General features: G+C 39.2%; 3 protein-coding genes across 3 annotated transcripts; 2 read left to right on the plus strand and 1 right to left on the minus strand.

Moving 5' to 3' along the window:
• Window positions 1-2,314, plus strand: gja9a (gap junction protein alpha 9a). The gene has a single exon (XM_044208426.1). It carries the CDS (start codon window positions 706-708, stop codon window positions 2,197-2,199), a length of 1,494 nt encoding a protein of 497 aa, XP_044064361.1. The 5' UTR covers window positions 1-705; the 3' UTR covers window positions 2,200-2,314.
• A 1,913-nt stretch (window positions 2,315-4,227) lies between these two features.
• LOC122881807 (c-Myc-binding protein-like) lies at window positions 4,228-7,666 on the minus strand. The gene is made up of 5 exons (XM_044208428.1): window positions 7,499-7,666; window positions 6,941-7,013; window positions 6,145-6,193; window positions 5,801-5,930; window positions 4,228-4,790 (listed from the first exon to the last, which is right to left on the minus strand). The coding sequence occupies exons 1-5, from the start codon at window positions 7,511-7,513 to the stop codon at window positions 4,743-4,745; spliced, it is 315 nt and encodes a 104-aa protein (XP_044064363.1). The 5' UTR covers window positions 7,514-7,666; the 3' UTR covers window positions 4,228-4,742.
• Window positions 7,667-8,415: 749 nt separating this feature from the next.
• On the plus strand, window positions 8,416-22,689 carry rragca (Ras-related GTP binding Ca). The gene is made up of 7 exons (XM_044208427.1): window positions 8,416-8,823; window positions 11,328-11,531; window positions 12,366-12,565; window positions 16,942-17,056; window positions 19,183-19,325; window positions 19,699-19,847; window positions 20,760-22,689. The coding sequence occupies exons 1-7, from the start codon at window positions 8,641-8,643 to the stop codon at window positions 20,912-20,914; spliced, it is 1,149 nt and encodes a 382-aa protein (XP_044064362.1). The 5' UTR covers window positions 8,416-8,640; the 3' UTR covers window positions 20,915-22,689.
• The last annotated feature ends 204 nt before the right edge of the window (window positions 22,690-22,893 follow it).

A 22,893-nucleotide genomic window follows, 5' to 3' on the forward strand; every position in this document is an offset into this window, starting at 1 on the left:
GCAACCTTCCCTCAACAGCTCAGTTGTTCCCACTTTGTTTCTGGCAGTACTGAAACAGAGGCGGGTCACTGAAGTTTGGGTGATGTGCAGGGACTCATGTGGAGGGCGCTAACGATTTTTAAAACTTTTTGGTGACCGCGTCAGGACTGCATGTCCCGAGGAGATTTAAGTCACCACCGGCAGTCAGTCCATGCTGCTGCAAGGTAAATGGAAACGGCGAGTTCACATAGCTCTGCCCTGGTTTATATAATGACTCTGCTGAGGGGAATGGTTTTATTAAAACAAAACTGGATAGCTGACCAGTCAAGGGAACATATCACTGGATGTACAAGTCCTCAAGTGTTTTCTACTAGTTAATGTTTCATTTCTCCACTTCAGAGGTACTGTATTTTCTTGTTACTGGGAAATTAAATAATTATTTTCACAAAAATATTGGGTTTTTTTGGTGGTTTACTACAAATTTTGCTCTTTTATACTTTGTTCATTTAATCTGAAAAACTGCTTATGTTGTCAATATTACTTTGCTGTCTGTCTTAAAATCCAACTTATTTCCTGAAAGGTGTACTGTTCCTCTTGTTACTGTATGTTCATTGTACTGTTACCTTTATAGATACCAATTTTAAGCTGTTTCAGAAGATTTTCTTCCGTAATTATTTCATCTGTCTCTGTCACTGACTTTCTACTAGTCAAAATGGCAAAGTGAAGATGGGGGACTGGAACTTCCTTGGGGGGGTTTTGGAGGAGGTGCATATCCATTCCACTATGGTAGGCAAGATCTGGCTCACAATCCTGTTCATCTTCCGTATGCTGGTCCTTGGGGTGGCAGCTGAGGATGTGTGGAACGACGAGCAGGCTGACTTCATATGCAACACTGAGCAGCCTGGATGCAGAAACGTGTGCTACGACTTGGCTTTCCCAATCTCCCTCATCCGCTACTGGGTGCTGCAGGTCATTTTTGTGTCTTCTCCCTCGCTGGTTTACATGGGCCACGCTCTCTACAGGCTGCGTGCGCTGGAGAAGGCGCGGCAGAAGAAGAAGGCTCTGCTGCGGAGGGAGCTAGAGTTGGTGGATGTGGAGTTGGCAGAAGCGAGGAAGAGGATTGAGCGGGAAATGAAACAGCTCGATCAGGGGAAGCTTAACAAAGCTCCTCTGAGGGGCTCCCTGATGCGTACCTATGTGGCTCACATTGTCTCTCGCTCTGTCGTTGAAGTGATCTTCATGACAGGCCAGTACATCCTTTATGGCTTTCACCTCTACCCACTCTTTAAGTGTGAGCGGGATCCTTGTCCCAATGCTGTAGACTGTTATGTTTCCAGACCAATGGAGAAAAGTGTCTTCATGGTGTTCATGCAATGCATTGCTGGAATTTCCCTCTTCCTAAACATCTTGGAGATCATGCATCTGGGTTACAAGAAGATTAAAAAGGGCATCTTGGACTTCTACCCTCACTTGAGAGACGAGAGAGATGAACTTGATGACTACTATGCCAACAAGTGTAAAAAAGAATCTGTTGTGCAAATATGTGCAGCCCGAAAGACAACAAATGCCTCTGCACCTAGTGAATACAACCTCTTGATGGGGAGGGTGCAGGACACAAATATGTACCCAAACCTTATCAAAACTTCGACTTTTCTACCTCTGCAGAGCGAGGTGGCCAATCAGCAGGATTTGGATGATTCCAGATGTTCAGCTCAAAGACCCCCAGATTGTAACTGCACCTTGACTACCAGCGAGCCTTGCTCTCAATGCTGCGACTCCCTGATTAATCCAAAGCAGGAGGCTGAGGACTTTTTGCATCTTCCCCCACACAGTAAGGAGGATGACAGCAGTAAAAGAGGAAGCCCAGACTTTCCAAAATGCCCACAGAATGCACCTCACACTTCCACCTTCCCCACGCTGCCAGTCAGTGCATCGAAGAGGCCGTGGAAGGCTCATGGCTCTTTAAAATGCTTCACAGTGTTGGAGGGTAAAAGCTCTGACACAGATTCATATGGGGGTGAAAAAGCCAGTAGTGGACCTCTCTCCTCTCAAACACAGTCAAAATCAGATGCCAAACAAAAAAGCCGGCCCTCCACCCCTGAGTCACTGGATGACTCCAGCTCAGGGTCCAGGCACAACCCCAGACCCCCTTCTTCCAACTGCAAAACATCAGTGGCAAGTAATACAAGCAGCAGACGAGCGTCGGACCTGCAAATCTAAACTTCAAATGCAAACTGTTCCCTTATTTGCATTATTGGCACACAGCAAACCATGTTACAGGTGTATTTATCATTTACGGAAGCCCTGAGAGGCAAGTGAGACAAACGCTCTTCCGGTGATCCATTTTCTAAGTCTGATCTAAATTTGTTTTGTCTCCTGTGTTTATGACTTAAGAACACATGACAAAAAGGTTATGCCAGGGGGGAAAAAACGTTTTGCCAGGATCATTTTACTTTTTTTGTTTTTTCATCTGTCAAAACAGCTGACTTTTTTTTTGTCAGGATCAGGTTCAGGTTTAATCGGTGCTTCCAGGTGAAGCACTGATTAAAATACATTTCTAGCCAAAAGAAAGACATGACAGTAATGTTACATAACTTGTGTGTTACATAACACACAATATATGTACCTTGTGTTTAGAGTTTTTCATGGAGAAAATAAAACTCACCTGAAAAAAAAAACATGAAATGCTTTTAGTCTATTTAGAACATGGGGTAGTGGTGCACTTCAGCCTATTGTGGCCGAAATGAGTATTAATGAGTATCAAAACACTTCACCTGTTTCACAGATCAGAGAAAAAAAAGTAACTTATCCTGGCAAAACTTTTTCCCCCACCTGTTTCACAGATGACATTTTTTTTAAGGAATTTAGAAAGATTATCCTGGCAAAACTTTTATTTTCACCTGTTCTTAAAGGGACAGTCCACCGCAAAAACACACATTTTTTCTCTCTGTGCTATTGATCCATCTAGATTGCTTTGAGTGAGTTGTCGAGTTTTGGATCTTCCTTCTACGCGGTGGTTGGCAGGTGTTGTTCGGTAGAAAGAAAATAGTTTCTACATGAAACTGCTCACAACAAGGTCTGTGGATTATCTTGAGTAACCGGTTCATAATTTCTGGAAAGAGACATTGCTGTTGAGTTTTTCAAATGTATGTTTGGCGCTTTGTGCACCACAAGCCAAGTGCCATCTAGTTCCATTATATTCCAAAAATGCAGACGTCTCTACTGCAGATATCTCCAAAACTCGGCAACTCACACCAAAACAATCTAGATGGATAAACAGCACTACAGGTAAGATGAAAATATGTATTTTTGATTCTGGCGTGAACTGTCCCTTTAAGTCATAAACACAAAAGAGAAAACAATTTAGATCAGACTTAGAAAATGGATCACCAGAAATGTTTTTTTCCCCCTCACTTGCCTCTCAGGGTTTCCCCTAATCATTTCTACATGTAATAGTACTCTAATCTGCCTTCTAACTGGTGAGAGTTTGCTAATATTTTAGTTTGGTCTGTGCTTTGTTATAAATAAAATGGAAAGCTTTGAGAACCCACTGCAATTAAAATAATGTAAGTGACATTTATAAATGCTTTTGGTGACATATTGCAATAAGAAACAACAGTACATTGTACTGTATATTATATATATTTGTTTGTTTTTGGAATAATGTGTGTTTTCTATTGTGACTAACTGCATGTATTACTACAAAATTAACATGAAAAAAATGTATTTATTGTTCTGGGCCAAATATAGATGAGCTGACATTAGTAGTGTTATTCGTTTAGTTACCTCTCAAATGAAGAAGAGATAGAGTTGCCGTAAGAAAATGTGGTAACATTGGTTGTATTTTAATCCACAATGACATAAATCTGTTCTGTCTAAGCATTACTATTGAGTCAGTTTCCTGTGCATATCAATAAGATGCTACCACAGCAGCACTGTCCTCACAAACAAGAATACTGTTGGATTACTCTCCTGCTTGACAGTTTTGACTCTGTTTGTCCCGGATGAAAACAGCTGGAAATATTAAATGCGACTGAAACTGGCAGAAAACCACATGTGCGCTGGTCCCCAATTTGTCTCTGTATTAGAGTTTTACCTGGTTGTGTCTTAAGGGGATTTTTAATTTTTCGTCTTTATAAATGTAGAATATTTCATGTAATGACTTATGCAATATTGACATACACATTAACAAAATCCTCTGATATTCCAATAAAAGGCCTGATTGATACATTACTGTTTAGAAATGAGTTCAATCAGTGATACAATACCTTTATTACAAGACTGCTTTAGTTTACCAGCGACTTACTTTATTTTTAAAGCTTTTTACAACTGTTTACTCACAACACCCCTTTGGAAATAAAGGATAAGTGTCTTTGTCACACATTGTCATGTACTGTTTATAACAATGCCAGAAAAATACAATTATCGGCAGTATAATCAGACAATTTGTTATTTTCTAACATACACCCCTCAAAAAAAGTCCCATGTCTTAAGAACTGACTTGTCCAGTCATATGGGAGGGAGGCTACTTTCTATTGTATAGCTATACTAAAGACTGAAAGAACAAAAAAAAAAAACATATACATACATGTACAGAATAAGTTAGAAACAAAGTAGAAACTAGGATTTACAAAAAAAACAACAAAAGCACAGCTACATACAAATTCTTGGCTTTCACTTAACAGTGTCGTCTTGACTTTTAATTCAAAGTGACAGCAAAATAAACAAAAAATACATTTTTTAAACCAGAGCTCTGCAGAGGTCTAGTCAGCTGTGGCTCCATCTTCTGATAGAGGTTCATAACGCTGCAGCTGGAGAGATGGAGAAGAAAGTATCATCTACGTTAGTTTAGTTTATTATCCTTTCGGAAATTCCTTTTGTGTCTGTGGCAACTGTCAGACAACTACAACAACAACACAAGACATTACAGTAACAGACAGACATCAAAACAGCATAGTGCCCCACAACAATCAAAAATCTAAATGCAAGTGACACAACTATCATATAACAAGGATTTGTTTAACAGAACTGTACTGGAAGGTATGAAGGACGAGTAGTCCACAAAGGCGGTACCCTGTACCTTCGTCCTGATGGTAACAACTCATATTCACCATAGAGAGGATGTGATACATCACTGAGGATTGCTCACCCTTTCCTCACCACTCAGGACTCACTGAGCAGTGTCATACTGTGTTGTTGTTGACCCACAATCTAGACATTACGTTACTAAACATATTAATAATCTTATTGAGTTTGTTCTCATTCACTACAGAGTTAGAATGCTCTCCACAAAATCAATGATAGAAGATAATCAGTATCTGTCCACACCGAGCTGTCACAGCTTACACATAAAGTATAATCCTCTCCTGTAAATGACACCTGGGTTTAAGTCTGTAAGTCAGTCTTACATCAATTAATGTCCCTAGAAATTTATAATCATTTACAACTTCAATACAGTCACCACTGACAACTACTTGTTGGCGTGTTTTTCTGCTTGTTCTGAAATCAACTCAGGAAAATTGGACTGACACCAATCAACGAACCCATCCACGCCACTTTGTTTCATCTTCAGCGATCAAACCATCAGCAAATTTAACACTGAAAACATCAGGGGAGTTACCCCTCCATTCGTTTGTATAAGGAGTAAATATTAGTGGAGATAGTGCTCCCTTGCGGGGCCCCTGTGTTGGTAATAATAGGGGAGGACACTGCATCATTTACTCTAACACACTGTGTGATCTGTAACAACCTTTCCATTAGTTAGGCGCTTTAAACGGTATGTTGTCTAAAATGACACACATACCTTTTACAATAAGCTTACCCTTGTTTTGAGGTCTTTGTTTTCATCTGCCAGACATGCACACCTCTGCCTCAAGTCAATCACCTCCTGCTGCAGAGCCTCAGTGTCCGCTGAAGTCAGGTCAGCAGCACCGAGATGCTCCTTGACAAATCTGGAAGGAGTTTGTTAAAGAATCTACAGCAAGCAGTGGCCTGCTTCCTCAACTGATTTCTGGACATTTCTCTTTATCATTATTTTTGTTTAGAGTCGTGAGTGGGGGCATGAACTTCAGTCCAAGGCTCAACTCACTACCAACTAAACCAAGTGACAATTTCTGCAACCACTCAATGGTTTGGTAGAGTCTCTTTGTGTGTATAGAAGGATACTCCAGAGCATTGTTGGGCTTTTCTGGTTGTTCATACAAAGCCACTAGAACTGAAATCCAGAAGGGGGAAAAAATGAAAAATAAAATAAAAAGAGTTAAATAAAATTGCACTATAATTGAGGCAACAACTCAATACTTTTTGGAAAGTGAGCAAATCTGATACCAAAACTGACTGTTGGCAGCAAATGCTTAATCAACCCAAGCACTTGCTGCGAACAGTCAGTTTCGGTCCTGTTTACTTGTTCTTTGATTAGATAAATAATAATTTTGCTAACTTTACACTGTATTTATTCAGGCAAAAGGTCCTGTACTACTGCTTTGTGTTAAGCCAAAATCAAAACTGATGCATCTGAAACGTTTGGCATAATTTGTTTTTTGTTTTGTTAGGAAAAAAACAACAGTTTTGTATAAAAATGTTTTTATATTGCTCCATGTGACGTCTCGAAATTGTCAGTTCTGGAATTCAGCTATTGTGTTGGCAACGGTATTTTACATTTTGAAACAACACCTAACCCTAATTACTAAGACAGTTAATGTGTTATCAAATTAGATGATAATTTAGAGGTGTTGCTTACAAATCACAGCGATTCAGTATTTTACTATTCATCGGTATTTTCAGTTCAGTCGTGTCAGAAAAAGTTCTGAGTTGACCATTTGGACAAACATAGCAAGTTTCAGTTGTAACCTTGTCTTCAACTCTCCTGGGTTGCTTTATTTGCTTTTCATTACAAAGTGAAGTTTGTGAATAGTGCCCAAGCCCAGTGAGAAAAGACCTCAACAGATTAAAAGTGCCATACCACTGGTGAGACTGTCAACAACACCAGCTTTCTCCAAGTATCTCCGAAACTGTTCCCTTTTCGGGTCTGGAGCCTGTAGAAGAAAAAGTCAGCCATTTTATTACTGACTGATTACAAAACTGTCTAGTTAACTAGAATATAGAAAGTTTAAGTTATATGTCAAACAGCACGGTTAAAAATTACTTTACACTTGATTTCTCAGCAGTCGTTACTTTGTCTGAAGTTCCTGCTTGTTAGTCATTTTCAGAGAGTTAACAGTTAACGTTACTTCACATAAAATAGTCAAATTACATGACCTGCAGCAGAAAATGTTGGCCAAAAAGCAGTTTGTAGTTGGTTTGTTGACTTATTATCTGATCGGTTCCCAACTTAGGCTTATCTACAAACATTTACAACCCCCAATCATTATGAAAACCCAAACATGAGCTGTCACAGGTGGTCAGCTTCCTCACTGATTGTAGCTTGCTAACATTAGCTTAGCTAGCTTACAGTCACTAGACAAGAAACAGTTTATACATAAACATTCGCGTAAGATAAAGCGACAGCAAACACACTTACTCTATAATGTGCCATAATGATGTAGGCTATAAAGTTGACAGTCTTCTTACAGATACTATGTTTTGTGTCCCGCTTGATATCGGACACAATGCAGACAGCCAGGTAAACTGCCGGGCCGGAAAGTTAAGTTTCGTTTATTACCTTCCTTCAAGCAACGGCTCTGCTGGGCCGGATGCTGCCTTCAGGTGTTCCTCGTAAAAATAACAACATGTATCAACCACAAGCATTGACCAGAGCAAAAGTCCTCCTTGGCTGTTGGTTTTATTTTGCTGAGAGCGCTGGACTCATGGCCTCAGTATTTCTAAAAATGGTAAAGTCATGGATATGACCCTGGATAGAAAACGCAAAGCTCTAACTCAAGTGTGTCTTTTAACAAATTACATGCTATCTTGATTGAAATGAAAACTTGCATATTATAGACCTTCGTGGAAAAGTCTTACATATCCCTGCTCGAATACATGTATATGTATGTTTTCTCTCAACATATATTGCTTAGCAAAGTGTAAATCGTGGAAATGACATTTTTGGGACTTTCTAGTGATTTTAACGACTAATTCCGACATTTTAGACAGACATTGAAAGCCTTAACTTTACTTTTGTGGATTTCTTCCGCCATCTGCTGGTAACATCGCAGAACATCAGAGCTGTCCACTTTGTTTTCAGTTCGTTTTTAACAACCTTCATCAAATGTTCCCCTTTTTTTTTTACAGCAAATAAAAATGTATAAATAATGTATTATTGCTACAAACTCAAACGGCTTTAAACTGCTGTGTCAAGAGTGTATATTTGCTTTTTATTCAGGTGATAGGTCACAAAACAAGTCTGATTACTAGTCAGGTGACAGCGACAAACCTCAATAGACTGACAGGTGTTTCGACCAATCACTTTTTGTATTATATTTCCGACAGCGAATCAGAATCAAGGGGTGGGACCAACGGGATTTTTTTTTTCATTGGAGAGGAAATCCTAAGGAAATGTGTGGGATCATGCTCCGTGTTTCCAAGTAGCCTTGGCATTATTGACAAACTATTTTCGTTGTGTTCGTTAGTTTGTATTGTATACCGATTGTCCGATACAAACACGGGTGTGGTGACCGACAAGTAAGAGGGGGGAAGAGGGGAAGCGACCGTCATTAGGTCAAAATGTCGATTCAGTACGAGGTGGAACAGCTGGCTGACAGCTACGGGGTTGCAGACTCGTTCCCCAAAGATTTCGGTTATGGTGAAGAGGAGGCCGACATCGAGGACAGCCCGGCGCCGTCCGACAGCAAACCGAGAATCCTGCTCATGGGATTGAGAAGAAGTGGCAAATCATCGATACAGAAGGTAAGGAGAGATGTGAAACTAGCCTTTCGAGGTGAGCGGCGCCTTCCCCCCCTGCTTCACGCAAGTAAATCGTTAGCCAAAATAGCTAGCGAGTTAGTTTAGCATGTCGTAAGTGACGATAGCTATCAACCAGCTCATAACATGTCTAGCTACATGAGAGTGGAAGAACTGAACTAAAAAGCCCTCCCAGCAGCTCATTACTAGTTAGCCTTGTTCGCTAACGTTGGTGTAGCTGTAGCAGTGAATTATTAACCAGGTGGACAGAGAGGCTAGGGTGCATCTTTTCTGATATGTAGACACAAAGCATGTGACTGGTGAACAACTTGTCCAACATGCCAAATATATCTTAGTCCCACCCAGCTGTGAGGCATAGTACAGGTCTGATGTGCAGCTCTCACATGACAGCAGACCGACCACACCTTCCATTCTGCAAGTCATAACACTTTTTAAATGAGTGCACCGGTCATCGCACCTGCAGTTTGCCCACCATGCTCCTTCCCTATGTATTTAAATCATGGCCGGATTAACGAGTTAAGGGGGCCCTGGGGGAAAGAAATTAGTTGGCACCCCCTTACCACCACCACCACCACCAACCGCCCCCTGTGCAATATGTATGTACCCTGTCGCATTACCCTGTACCCTGTTCCCATTAAGCCCAGAGCCGCCAGTACTCCCAGAGTTTCCCCCAGAACATTTTTAGTCGAGGTGGTAAGCCACCCAGATCCTGAGCAGCTCCTCTTGTGATCAATTTACTTAGTAGATGAAAGCCTAAATAATAGCTGCACCCATTACGTATATGTTTTTTTGCTTTTGGAAGTAGCACCTGAGTTTTTTCCCCCTATATCTTCATCTTTATTTCCTAAAAGTGTTGTCATTTTTATTAAGTTAGTGGAGGTGGTCTTTCAGGTGAGATGGTCCACCTTGGCTTTAAAAAAAAAAAAAAAGTGCAGGAAAACTTCTATACTGAATAAAATTTACTTTTTGTTTGTTTGTGGACATTTGATGATGATTTGCGTTATCCAGCTAACCTCCTGCAGCAATGGTAGCTGTCTCGGTTATATTCTTCAAGTCTACCCCTTTCAGACTGGCACTATGGTTGAATAATAGATGAGATGCAGTTGTGCCTTCTATGATATTTTATTATTTATGTTAAAATTCAAGGGGGAAGTATAATCAGGCTGGATATAGCGTGACTTGCCAGGAGCCTATCCTACATATACTGCCTGAAGAAGTAAAGAATTGCAGTTTTCTGTACTGACGTGTACATCCACACTTATGTTTTGCTATAATCCACACACCGTCAGGTCTCAGATTAATGTTCTCCTGTAAGTCTCCTCCTCCTCTAAGTCAGTATGGGCTGAAAAACATGTGATTTGGCTTTTTGCTGGTTCATTGGCCTGTGACCTCAGTGGCCCGCACACTGAATCAAAATGGCAGTGGCGGAGAGAACACTGCCAGTTCCTCCACCATCACCGACTGCAATTTATTTTCTACCTGTTACTCTATTTGGTAGACCAAGACCCTGATAAACCCTTAACTACACTTCACTTTACAGCTGCAGTCTTACTGTCTGCTGTTTGAAAGCATGCGGTTGAAAAATGCTGAATGTAGAGTGGCGTGTGTTGCATCAGAGTGAGTCTGCAATGTTTTGCCTTTATCCCTCTTGCTCTGCATGGGACGTCCAAATTATGTCTGTGTGGTTGAATCATAGCATAAGACAAAATAAAGTACTGCTGGGATAATCTCTCACATGAAAACAATTATTGTTATGGACATTATTTTGATACAGGCAGTTTTGCAAGATGCAACATACTGTAAGACAATCATTTACAATACATCCCTGTCTGTGTAACTAGTGAAGAAAACCCTAAAAACACTTCTCCAAAAAGTTGTAGTCTATATATAAACACCCTAGCTAAGCTAACCCACAACCTAGCTAACGTTAGTTATATTACTTGCTGTGTCGCTGTTCACTCTGTATCATGGTATTTTCTATTCTCCAGAATTGCACACCCACCTTTTTTAAGTACATTTAATAGCAAATATTTTAGTAGAACTTTGAGATCAAGACTTCTTGAGTTGCATTCAGGCTTGAATTTATTAACCGTTGATCAATATATTCAAATAATTCTGCTTCAGATTTTGCTCTAGCCTCATCATTAAGTTTGTATTCAACATAATCCCTTATTATCTCAATGAAATGTACTAAAACTAATGTGTATATGTGACACAAAAAGGCAATTAATTATTTTGGCCAGTAAAAAATGCTTGGCCGGTGGATTTTTTTCATCTACCACTCTCATTGGCCGGTGAGTCAAAAAGTTAATTTCGGACACTGTCTGCTCTTCCACTGTTTGCATGTTAATTTGGCTCAAGCTTTGTCTGGGAGCCTATACTGGAGCCTTGAAATTGTTAACTGAGTGTGATATAATACTAGCTTTTATTTTATTTTTGTATCTATCTGCATTTATTCTACTTAAACATGAACACAATTCTGATTTCAGGTGGTGTTCCACAAAATGTCTCCCAATGAGACTTTGTTTCTGGAGAGCACCAACAAGATCTACAAGGACGACATCTCTAGCAGCTCCTTTGTCAACTTCCAGATTTGGGACTTCCCGGGTCAGGTTGACTTCTTCGACCCCACCTTTGACTACGAGATGATCTTCAGAGGAACCGGGGCTTTGATATTTGTTATCGATGCTCAGGTGAAGAACTGAAATTTTTTTTATATGGTCCTAAACACAGGAAGCAAATGTGTTGTTTCACAGCAACATTTGTTGTTTTCCTGCTATGGAAAAAAACTGTCATGTTTCAAATATGCTGACTAAAAATATAGATTTTTGCTTTTCCTCTTCCCTTCTGGGTACTGCCTGGACATTTAATTTTACAAATACAAAATTTGCCAATATGCTGACCCACTTTCACATATATTTTCCATTTCATCAAGGTGAAACTGCACACATAAAGAAAACAAACTTTTTTTAGTGCTCACAGTTGATGTTAGGTACAGTAGAAGCTCTCAAGAATGAACTCAGCCAGAGTAACCAGGATAAAAGACAATTACATGCCATGGCTTTTATGCCAGTGCTATCCACATGACCCTAAGTGCTTTCAAGAAGTAATCTATGCGATAATGTTAGGCACAGCTGATTTGATTGCAGGGTTTATTTGTACTCAAGGATGTGCATCAGATTCAATTTGTTTCAGCAGTTGGTCACACAGCGATATCTGAGGAGACTTGTTTTTGTCGTGCTGTTTTGGAAGACAATGTAGCAGTACATTTCCTCATACCTGTGTCCCAACACTTTGAATAGGCAGCGCCTTGATTTTCCTGTTAATTTTACTGACGGGAATTAGCTGTGGCATAGTTATTGTAATTGCAATTTATTGTTTAAGTATAATTGTAATCTAAAATAAGGACTGTAGGGTACTTCAAGGTTACATTTTTGTAATGGATTTACGGCCAGTTTTGTGAATCACTTTTTGAAACAATATACATATTGCATATGTGTATTAATATGTTGATTTCTAACTCTTAGGATGATTATGTGGAGGCCCTGGGCAGGCTTCACCTCACCGTGTCACGGGCCTACCGAGTCAATCCAGAGATCAACTTCGAGGTGTTTATCCACAAAGTAGATGGCCTCTCAGACGATCACAAGATCGAGACCCAGAGAGACATCCATCAGAGAGCTAATGACGATCTGGCAGACGCTAGCTTAGAAAAGCTGCATCTCAGGTACATTTTGTTGAACATTTTATTATTTTACTTCTACATCTGTACAAGGCTGAAGAAAAAATAATTTCTTCCCTGCTACCTATGCAATCACTGAAGATCTTGGTATGGAGAGTCATTTAAATTTATGGTGTCTCACACACAATAATACATGCAGACACATCGTTTTCAAAGTAAGCTGGCTCACACCTGTTATCTGTGCATGTTTAGTCGTAGTTTTGCTATCATTTCTCATGGCTAAAAAAATCATGCAAATAGGCCCTTCTTTTTCTCCTGGAAACCTCAGAGTCCTTCAACATAAAAATCTTATAACATTTTCTAACAAAGTGGGGAAAAATATGTCTACATTACTGGGTAAGATGTGGCATGCAAAATCAAGGCATTTTAGGGTGGTAAAAAGGGTGGCTTAATCTATTATGAAAATACACCAAAGTAAATTGGCACATTAGACATGGTGTCCTACCTGCATGTTACTATTCGTTTTCAAATAATGCTTTAAAAACACACATTCACCAACATACTGCAACAAGGTAGACACTGTCAGAGTCAAAAGGTTACTTTACAATTTGAAACCATGACTCAACACTGCATTGTGTCAGATAAACACCACATATCTCTATAGCTAAGAAAAAGAGGCCCTGTTTTTAGCTTCGTGATAATTAATTTTTCAGACAATGCAGTGGCTTTTAAATGGTTTATTTATCTGAAGAAATAGCAGAATTTTCTCAACTCATAAAGGAACACTTAATCCTTCAATTCATTTGAAAACTTCAAAATCACCAAAATGATTTTGTTTGGAGAGCGACGACTAACAGTCACTGTCACAAAATCAAATCAACAGCCTACATTATCTACTTACTGTTGAATGCTTACTCACACATCAGTAAGAGAAAAACAGAATAACAACACATCACACAAAGCTGCACAGCATGATTTTTAACCACAGCGCACTTGGTTTTACGTGTACATTTATTTTTAGACCTGGTTTGATTTACTTTAACGTGAACAACACAGAAAAGCCAACCTGTAATTCTGTTTAAGCACACATAGGCCCTCTCTCTGTGCCTCCCCATCATAGTGTAATTTGAAATATGAGGGGCTTAGTTTAACAGAGGTAACGTCAAAACAAGGCAGTGCAGATACTTTACTAAATGGTGCTACAGAGTGATGATCCATAATAAACGTGAGAATGAGGACTATTTAGTGACTTCAGCTGTAACATTTTCTGAATGCAACAAACTTCTTATAATGGAGACTTTTTCCCTCTCAGGCCACTAGCTGCACTGTGTGGTGTCCATAACTTCCTTGTGTTTTGTTAAGACAGTGCTGAAATTGTGTATGTTTTATCTACAATTTACAACACTATGTGCCTAATACATTACATTACATTACATTACATACATACACAAAGAAGTAGTTTGGTTATTTGTAAAAGTAGTTGCAGAGCCTGATTGTGTGGTTAGTTCTGTGTTTTCAGTAGTGTTGCTGTACAGTAGCATGTGCCCTGCATACTTTTAGTGTTAGTGTGAGATTCCTTTTTGATCTCCCAATGAAGAAACAATGGCCAGTGCTTCAGATACCAGAGCTGTTATGATTCAAGTCCCAAAGAAAGAATACTTAAAGCTCAAGTAGACAATATTATTTCATTATAATTTCAGTTGAAATACCTAATTTTGACTATTGCATGTCACTAACAATATTTAATTGAAGGTTTCCTTTAAAAAAAAAAACATGTCTGTGGGTGCTTGCCACTTTTGTATTTATTTATTTTTTTACAAACTGTCCCCGGTCTGAATCAAACAACCAATCAGGCTTAGCTAGCACGTAACCAGTGCATTCCAGCAACTCTGTACAAACAAACGTCATCCGGTTTCTACGTGCCTTGGTTCCTCCCTTCCAGAAGCCATGTAGAGTGGTGTGTTTTGTGAGCGGGGTGTAATGCTTTCACCTTTCAGACATTGCTAGAAGCAGGAGAGGGCTATGGCGCAGCTTATGTTATTTCAAGTTTATTGTGCACTGTGTACTTATGCTTGTGAACTGGTGTGTGTTAGTGCTTGTGGACTCTGGTGGTCCAGTGGGGCATTGACCACATCCAGCTTCGCCCTTATCCTCTCTTTCCTTGTCTCTGTTCCCTTCTTCTCTGCTAGGCTCAGCGTATAACTTTCCAATACCTACTTTGCCTACAATGGCGTATAGCAGGCTACAAAACGAGCCAAAAGAAGGAATACCTTGGAGAAAAAGAGAGCGAAAAAGAGAGCACTAAAATAAAAACAGAGAGCCGAGGCTAACAACAGGATAGCCACGGAAACATTCGCTATCTTATTTATGCTAACTTAGCTTAATTTAGCTGTTTTGGTTAGATATGAACATTGCACAGATGACTTCTTGTAGTGCACTTGTCAAGAATGAATACTGCAACCTCTGCGTCGTTCTTCAGCTCCTTACCATAGACTGTATCAGCAAGGCTAACAGCAGGCTAGCCACAGACGCTCATTACCTTGCAACAAACATTCCACTTCTGCTCTCGCCCTTTTGAAAATGCCTCTTCGATGTTGACCCTCGTCTGACCTCTGTTTTTATTTAGCACCTTCTCCTCCAAGGTATTCCTTCTTTTGGCTTGTTTTGTAGCCTGCTATACGCCGTTGTAACGTAACACACCTCTCTACATGGCTCTGGAAGGGAGAAACAAGGTTGTTTGATTCGGACCAGGTCCAGTTTTTAAATAACCTAAATACAAAGGGGCGGGTGCCCACAGACACACAAGGAACCCTTAAATATTGTTAGTGACATAAAATGGTCAAAATTAGGTATTTCAGCTGAAATTATAATGAAATAGTATTGCCTACTTCAGTTTTAAGATGTAGAGAGAAGGCTAAAGTACGCAAGTGTCGTTTGTGTCATATACCCTAATGTCACTGTACAGTATTTCACACCATTACTGCTGAGATTGATTGCCACTATTTTCCTCAGGAAACAACAAACCAATCAATTTTACTGTATCACGTTACCTGAGGAAATATCCCTTCAAAAGGCCTGAGTAGAGCTGAAATGATTACTTGATTAATGGCTCAGTCAATAGACGGAAAGTTAATTCATTAAAGTATTGTTAATTGATTTAAAGAAATGAGTCATTTTTCAAGCAAAGTACTATGGTAATTATTTGCTTGTTTAAATGTGAAGATTTGTTTGCTTTTGCCATTTTACTCTTTAAATAAAAAACCTTTTGGCAAATTTTTCCCTGATGGTCAGTCAAAATAAGAAGATACACGTGTTGGCTCAGGAAACTTATGATGGCTATTTATCACATGACTAATTGAGTCATCAGTAAATTAATCCATAATAGAGCTGAAAGGATAACCGATTAGTTGAAGGAAAGAAAACTGGTTGGTAACAATTTTGATATTCGATATAATCACTCAAGTATTTAATCAATCCAAAATGCCAAACATCCACTGCTTCAGCCTTCCAAATGTGAGAATTTTCTTCTTTTCTCTGGTTTGTCATTGTAAAGGGAATATTTTGTGGTTTTGAATTGTTGGTGAGACAAAACCAACAAGACAATGTTAATTTGGGCTCTGGCAAATTGTGATGGTCGTTTTTCACAGTTTTCTGACTAAAAAGTGATTTATAGACTAAGAATTTATCAATAAATTACTCTATAATGAAAATAACTGCAGCCCAAATAAAAAAAACAAGAATAATCATTAATTGCAGCCTCTGCCCTGACAAACTGTATATAAACTGTAAATGTGTTGTGTACAACGTTAATCAGGCTGTCCTGGCTGAACCCGGTCAGCTCTGCAGCAGCTTTACTGTTGATGTTTGGGCTGTGTTGGCACGCGCTGCACTGTGTTTTATGTGGGGCGAGATTGTTGTTTATTCCGGTTAGACAGCCATAGCGGTCGGGCCTGGATATATAGTGGCGCTGAGAAGGCTTTTTTTTTTTTTTTTTTTTTTTTTTTTTTTTTGCTCTGCCTGGTGGCTCTCTGGTGCTTTCTTCACTGTAATGCATTGTAAAGTTGAGCTTCTGCCAAGTGTATGCTGACAGTTCCATTTGGCCCAAGCCACTGGCTTCCTTGGGGTCTGACCTTTTATTTATATATCTCAATAACTAAAAGTCCATAAGTCATGTGTGTCCAGTTTTGCTGCAGTCATGTGAAGACTGCAGCTTTTTTTGAATTCCTGTGTTTTAATGTCTGAATCAGGCTTAAATGCTTCAATAACATCTTTTTTTCTACCATTCAGTGTCTGTTTGTCATGTGATCTTGTGACTATCTGTATTTTTACCTGCTTTCATATGTGTTTTGAGGAAGTGAGAAATGTTTCCTGCTAGTAAGTGCTTTTTCACTTCCTTTTTTTGTTTTTGTTATTTCATTCAGCTTTTACTTGACGAGTATTTACGACCACTCCATCTTTGAGGCCTTCAGCAAAGTGGTGCAGAAGCTCATCCCTCAGCTTCCCACTCTGGAGAACCTCCTAAACATCTTCATTTCTGTAAGTAAAGAACAGCTAACACTTGTGTGAATTAACCTTTTTGTAAGATGTGTGACAGCCTGCATGCTGTGAGTCACTGCCAGCCCTGATGCCACTTTATGGTTAGCAGTTCCTTCAATGCCTTACAGGACTTGATTGTAATGCTGGTCTTGATGTTGCACATGATTTATAACTCACACACATTCTCAATGATATACTTTACACATTATATTGCTGTTGATAACAGCCACTGGGAGAGATTTAAATGATGGACATAAATGATATAGAGGTAACAAGCAGTCCTGCCTCACATGATATTTGCAAATAATTTTGTGTATTCCAAAATGTACGTACTATTCTGGTATCCAGACAGTTCAGATTGTTCTCAATGTCAGACAAATATAATTACTTGAAGACAGTTAAGTGCAAAGCTCCAGCTCTGTCTTTGGATTTCTCTCTGTAGCTTCAGATCTGCCAGTCAGCATTTTCTTCATTTCCCAGGTGCTGTGAAGTCTTCTTAGTAAAATGTTATATTTCATGATTAAGTAATTAAAAATATACTTCAAAGAGCATTTAATTTAACTCTGTGCCATCAGACTCTGGCTTAGGAATGACTTGCAAGCTTCAGTTCAAGTCATGGTGTGACACTTAATATCTGTTTTGAAACGTTTTATTTTTGTTTGTTTTATGTGTCGTCTGTTTGCACACATCCTGTCATGACTGGATGATTACAGTTGCATTTAAAACAATAAGTGAAATTCTGTATTTTGAAGCTTTGTGAAGATAAGTGAACTGAACCAAAGTGAAGCTTGGTACTTCTTTTTGGTACCTCTTTGTGTTTGTGGCTGTCTAATAGGGATGGGCAATATGGATAAAATCCTCTTTAACATGTAGTTTAAATCACAATATCATGTATTTACTGTATATTTATCAATACAAATGGTGAAATGGGCCAGAAGGTGGGTGAGCATTCCTATGGAGCCCTATAACTATACTGATAAGTACTGGGCTTCCATAGGAATGCTCACACAACGTTTGGCAATTTACAATATGTGTATTGATAAATTCTGAAAAATCCATTGAGAAATTGTTAATGGATAAAATATGCAGACAGGAATGTCTGTTTTTGTCTAATCAAGCAAATAAATACCTGACAAATCAAGGTACTTCATCACATTGACATAAAATCATATCAAAATCCAATATTGCCATAAAGCAGTCCTTCTCATTGATTTGTGACATTAGCTGACAATGGCCTAAATACTGTCCACCCAGAGATATTACTTCCACGGTGTTAAGAGGATAAAAAATCTATGGCTGAAACAAATGCAAATCGTTGATTAATCGATTAGTTTGTGAGAGTATTAATCAGCAGCAATTTTCATAATTGATTCAGCGTTTAAGTAATTTTTATTTAAGTTTAAGCAGAAACACCGACAATTCACCAGGTCCAAATTCTCAAATGTAAATATTTGCTGTATGACTTTTGCTTCAGGAAAATGTGATTTCACTTTTGTCTGACATTTTACAGACCAAACAATTAATCAAGAAAATGAAAATTAATCGACAATGGAAAAAAAATTGTTAGTTGACGCCCTGGGGAAATCGCTGATAGTTGCCTAATTAGTATCATCTCACAACATTTGTCATCATATCACCCACCCCTGTCTTAATGTCAAATGTCCAATGTAAGGGGCCGTTCAGATGTCACGTCTAAAATCGTGTAGAAAACGCCAGATGTGCTGCTTTCACCCTTTTTATCCAAGGTGCTTGAGAGGTTCCGCTATGGTTGCACCTGCTGTTATTAAGCAACCAGTCCAAATCAGTCAGTCTGAATGAGTATATCAGTCACTCTTCCATCTTCAGTTACTTCAGTTTGGCTGACCGTTCAAGCGGATGTTGTGACGTCCTTGGACGGAGGGTGAAGCAAGTTATGTGAAGCTGATTTCGGTTTTGGGCGCCGTTGTCGTGCGTCTCCTTTTGAAACGAATGAATTTGTGCACGCAAAAGACGTGACATCTGACTGGCCCCAAACTCATCAGATGGTAGTTCCCTGTTTATTTACCATATTATAATTTTCTAACATCCCCTTCTTTCCTTTGTCTCTTCCTCTCTGTCGTCCTTCGCCTAATATTTGTCACTGGCAGAATTCAGGGATAGAGAAGGCCTTTCTGTTTGATGTGGTCAGTAAGATCTACATCGCCACAGACAGCTCTCCTGTAGACATGCAGTCCTATGAACTGTGCTGTGATATGATCGATGTGGTCATTGACGTCTCCTGCATCTATGGGTAAGTGCATTTGTATTTGTTTATTTGTACATTAGTAGTAGATGTCAGAGTTGGGTTGTGGGCGTGTTTTTTGCTCTTCCTGTCATTCAGATGCAGTTTGCATTTACGTGGGCTTAAACTTTATAATAAGTGAATTGAAAACATAGGGAAGAGTATCTATAGAGTAAATTTTAATGAACTTTCTGTATAAATTTAGACATTACATACAGGAAAAAAAACAAACAAAATGCTTTAAGATAGAGTTCACCCATGTGTTGTCCGAGGATGCTTTCATCAAACTTAATTATGCATTTATTTGCTTAATTAATCGACATGCTGCAATTTCTTTCACATTTTCCCCTGAACATAATGGTGTTGTGTTGTGCCACAACAGTCTGAGGGAGGACGGCAGCGGCAGTGCCTACGACAAGGAGTCCATGGCCATCATCAAGCTCAACAACACCACTGTGCTGTATCTGAAAGAGGTCACCAAGTTCCTGGCCCTTGTCTGCATCCTGCGAGAAGAAAGCTTCGAGCGCAAAGGTAAACTGTCAGGGAAATCTGTGATCCCCTGGAGCTCATTTGGCTTAATTTGGCTAATGGTTATGTGGCCTTGAGTCAAGTGTTTTCATATTTTCTTCCACGTTATTCTAGCATTGCAGCAAATGTGTATCTACATGTATACAGAGTGTATGTAAAATAAGGACACCTATACATTGTAATGCTTTGCAATTAATTACATTAAAGGGAAAATCCTTGACCCACACTAGGGTAAAGCTCCAAGAACACTGTATCTTACGCTTCTCATAATGCTCAATAGCATATATAATTAGACTCTCCTTGCCTGGTAAATTCAGTCTTTCAAACTCCATGTGCACAGTTTGTAACACAGGCTTTCTCAAGCCCAAACCGAGATAACCCTGATGATTGTCAACTGTTTTCACAACCTTAGAAGTATTACTTGTGATGTGTGAACTGATCCTCATCTGTAAAATTGGAGAAGTGCCTCTTTAACCTTGCAATAATTGTTGCATTTTGAAGTTTGAAATGTTTTTGTTTGACACTGTCTGGGAGACGGTCATCTTTTGGCAATTTTAGGTTTGTAATTTAGTGTTGTTGTTTTTTTTACATTATTACATATATACAAATTACATTATTATAGTCAGGACATAATTACACCTATGATCGTTTTGATCTACGTGCTGAACCAACCTTACTTTATTTCCATCCCATACAAAGAATGCAAAAAGAGGAAATGCTCAAGGAACTACATGGTGCCACAACCCCACACCCCCATCCCCCAGCCTGTTTGATGGTCATGTTCAGGCCATGTATTTGAAACATTAAGACTTTTCACTGACTTTCTTTGTGCAGATATTGTTACAAAGCAAGACATACAGTATATGTCATAACAACATCTAAACATCATCTGTTGTATATTTCTTGCCTCCTTAGGATTGATAGACTACAATTTCCACTGTTTCCGGAAGGCCATCCATGAAGTATTTGAAGTGGGCGTTTCCACCCAGCGTCCAGTGGGCTCCCAGGCAATGGGCTCACCCTGCACCAAGGCTGTTGCACTGAATGGCACGCCGCGCAACACTGTCTAGACACTGATGCAAAATAAAAAATAAAAAGAGGGTAGAGGAAAGGAAAGATGGAGAAGGGCCAGGGAGCCTGTAGAGGAGAGACTACTAAACTGGGGCTCACCGGCGCGCGAATCACAATCCCTTGCTCCCAGCACCTACAGTACTAAGAGACAGCTTGAGCCAAGAGTGTGTGAGACAGCACTGGAACACAACAGGGTCAGGCTTCTCAAGCTAAGATGGAAGGGAAATTCAAGCATTCGTTTGAGGCAAATGCAAGGCACCGTGTTGGCTGTGAGGAAGTCAAGTGAGTAAAACTGCACCTGGACAGGAAAAGGTTCAGGATCTTTCTTTGGATTTCCTAAAGCGGTCAAAGGCTGTGATAATTAGCTGCTGGTCCCTCTAAAATGAACAATGTGAGGAGGAAAAACAAACTCTTGTTGTAACCTCTTGCTATGGACAAACTGTGATGTCAGTTTTCAGGAATTTGTCTAGTGATGAACCCACCCCGGCCACTTCTGTGCTGATGAAAAGATGGTGGATGTGAACTGCTAGTCCTAACCCACACATGTTCAGAGATGGCCTTATGTAGATAAAGCTTGTCTGCAGTGCAAGCTTTCTCTCACCACCACTCACCTCACCCTACCTGAATGCTGCCCAGAACTCGCTTTTTTGTTTCACTTGTGAAGGGAAAACAAGGTTTTGTTAGCAGACTGAAAAGGGATTGTGCTGTCCAACTAACTTGGTCTTGTGTGTGTGTATGTGTGTGTATGCAGGTATATGTGTGTGTGTGTGTGTGTGTGTGTCAATGAAAGGGTTTGATTAGATCCCAGACTGGACTCTTTGTCTGTACTGGTGAAGGACCTTTACGAAAATGTTCCCTGTCCTTCTTCTTAATAACAGCAGCTTAGCATAATTAAACTATTTTCAATCAGTGAAATTAACTTTTCTGTGTGTGCTCCACTGAAAATCGAACTTTTGATTGACTTTATGATGGGTTGTAAAAATGAGTTTGGCTGGAAATTTGGAAATAGTCTTTGCAAAAGCACTGCCAAAATGATTAAATGATTCAGAAAGAGTAAAATAATGAAAATATGTCATGATCAAAACCTTATTTGTTGCCATCTAAGTAAGAAAGGAATGTATTAGATCTGGCTGAAGTGCAGGACTGATGGATGGGTTCACACTCCAGATTGGCTTTCTAAGACATTTTGGGATGATGATATGAACTGGTTGAAACTAGCATGTTTTTCCTCCTACAGTTTCAGTCCTGCCCAAAATTATTAACCCATGTTTTATATTTAGTTAGGCTCTGTTCAGCAGGATTCACAAGAATAAAATGTACCCATTCCAAGCATGCATACACACTGCTCATTGTATTCAAAGGTGAGAAAATGAAACTAACCAAGAAAATTAAACAGATAAAGGAGGAAAGACCAAATTTTATTACTTTTGCCATTACAGTGACACATAAGATGTTCATGCATTTTCAGTTTGTTTATCAGGGGTGAGATGATGGAACTCTGGCTGCATCTAAAAACCAGGACTCACGAAGCAGGATTAACATCTTATCTTGATAACTTTGCTGAGTAAAATGTTCATGTTCCAGATTTGAAGGTTTTACTTTGGCAAAATTATTCAGGTAACTCGGTAAACTTGCTTGAAACAGATTGAGAAGATTTTGGGCCTATCAGTCATTATCAGTCACCTGAAAATAAGAACTTGCACATCAGATAATGGATGATTGATTTCATGTATTGTGATGCTATACTATGTGAAATAAATGAAAATTTACATTTTGTTTTTGTCAATGTGATAATTAGCAGGACAGCAACATATTAAAGCAACAAAAAGTTATTTCAGAAACCAAATCATCTTAACACTATCTGGATATATTTTTTAAATATCTCAAATGAAAAACAGTCTAGTATTGTTTTACGGTAAGAGGCAGAATGAATTGGTTCTCTTTAACAGCCCTGTACTTAGCATCTAATCTAATGCAA

The sequence above is a fragment of the Siniperca chuatsi genome, linkage group LG9 (genome assembly GCF_020085105.1).
Source record: "Siniperca chuatsi isolate FFG_IHB_CAS linkage group LG9, ASM2008510v1, whole genome shotgun sequence".
Classification (NCBI taxonomy): domain Eukaryota; kingdom Metazoa; phylum Chordata; class Actinopteri; order Centrarchiformes; family Sinipercidae; genus Siniperca; species Siniperca chuatsi.